General features: G+C 35.5%; 1 protein-coding gene across 1 annotated transcript; it reads right to left on the reverse strand.

Moving 5' to 3' along the window:
• Positions 1-269: 269 nt before the first annotated feature.
• Positions 270-1,389, reverse strand: LOC106002185 (serine/threonine-protein kinase B-raf-like; the record flags this gene model as incomplete). The annotated part of the gene is made up of 2 exons (XM_013037104.1): positions 270-402; positions 1,253-1,389. Coding segments are annotated over 2 exons (270 nt in total), but the record flags the coding sequence as incomplete, so codon positions are not given.
• Positions 1,390-1,977: the final 588 nt, after the last annotated feature.

Genomic DNA, 1,977 nt, shown 5'->3' on the forward strand with positions numbered 1-1,977 from the left:
AGTGAAGTTCATATGGGAGAGCACCAACCTTCAGTGAAAGAGCCGAGCAAGTTTGTGAGAGCCTGATTTCAAGCCCCAGTATAGGCACACATATGTATATACATTTTGGGGACCAGCTAACCTGGAAGATCTTCATCTTTAAAATAAGTACTGCAATATAACAATAAGAGTTTTCTGGATGTGAACAGTTTGTTTCCCATAGTTTTTGTTAGAAACTTTTGAAAGACCCTTGCATATGATTAAAACAATTTAATATCCAAACATGATACCAGATACATACATACCATGCCACTTTCCCTTGAAGACTGTCCCAAATGATCCAGATCCAATTCTTTGTCCCACTGTAATCTGTCCATCAGGAATTTCCCAGTCATCACTTGAATCTCGTCTACCAAGTGTTTTCTTGATAAAACAAAATAAAAAAGGAAAACCTTATTTCACACTACATATATTAACGTATGCCTGACAGGAACGTAGGTAAGGAAGAAAATACAGACTCTTAAAAAAAAATACAACCCACAACGAAGGAACAATAGGTAAAAAGTATGACTCAAAATGTAATTTTTTTCCCCCTTCCTCACCCCCAGTTCTGGGATTTCTTAGACAAGTGCTCTACCACTTAAGCCACTTTCAGCTCTGGAAGTAATATTTTAAAAAATAGATACTGCTTGGTGCCAGGGGCTCACACCTGTAATCTTAACTACTCAGGGGGCTAATATTTAAAGATCATGGTTGGAAGCCAGTCCAAGTAGAGAAGTCTGTGAGACTCTTATCTTCAATTCACCAGCAAAAAGCCAGAAGTAGAAATGTGGCTCCAGTGGTAGAGCAGCAGCCTTAAGTAAAAAAGCCAAAGAGAATTCAAGTCCTCCCTGAAAAGTAACTAATTTTTTCAGCATATGCAAAAATGTGTATTGCTAACATCAATAAAACAATATAGCTTTCTATGATTTGGAAGACTATTAGGGGCAAGACAAGTATTACATATTTGTGATTCCCTTTAGCCAAATGCCTCAGAATTTAAGTTCAGAATTTTATTTTAAAGGAAAACATTATTACTTCTCTTCCAAAACCAACTTTTACAAAATTATGTTAAACATGTGAACAACAATCAGTGTAACGGAAAAGTGTTTCAAGCAAAAAACTATTAACTCTTAATTTGGTTATAGGAATTTTACATCATACACAAACATATCCAAAAGATATCAAATTTGTATATGAATTCTAGAAAGAAAAAACCATCACATATTCTTACCATTCGATTTCGGTCTTCTGAGGATGAAGATGACTTCCGCTCCCGCTGAGGTCCTGGAGATTTCTGTAAGGCTTTCACATTTGTCAGTGAGCCAGGTAATGAGGCAGGTGGGGTGGCAGACAAACCTGTGGTTGACCCTATTAGAGAAAGAGAAGCTGTATCCTTTAAGGAAAAACAAACATGCTCTCTTATCAGAAGACAGAGATTGGGGAGAAACCTAAACTTACTTTTAAAATATTGCACATGTTCAAACAATGACCTTACAGAAAGGATAGGCCCAAAAGCCTTATTTGTGATTCATAGTATAATTTTAGTTTTGTTAATGTCTTTAAGATAGCTAATGATATACTTTGCTTACTGGTTCAAGATTTACAAAAAACAATCTCTAAAATAAGATATAAATACTCAAACACTTCCAAAGTTCCTGTGTCTCTGATAAAAAAATTAAAAAACAAAACCAAAGTAAACACACACATACTAACAAACTGATTTTAAATGATCTCAACAGCTCATCAATATTTTAAAAAGTGGAAATATTTTCTAATAATAGCTTAAATGTTAAAAATATCTCTTTCATATTGGCCATTAAATTTAAATAGAATCCTGACTTATAAATGTGGGTCATGGGCTGGGAAGGTGGCTCAGTGGTAGAGCACTTGCCTTGCATGCTTGAGGCCCTGGGTTCGATTCCTCAGCACCACATAAGAAAAAAAAGCCGGAAGTGG

Source organism: Dipodomys ordii, unplaced genomic scaffold, assembly GCF_000151885.1.
Source record: "Dipodomys ordii isolate 6190 unplaced genomic scaffold, Dord_2.0 Scaffold4206, whole genome shotgun sequence".
In the NCBI taxonomy this organism is placed as follows: Eukaryota; Metazoa; Chordata; class Mammalia; order Rodentia; family Heteromyidae; genus Dipodomys; species Dipodomys ordii.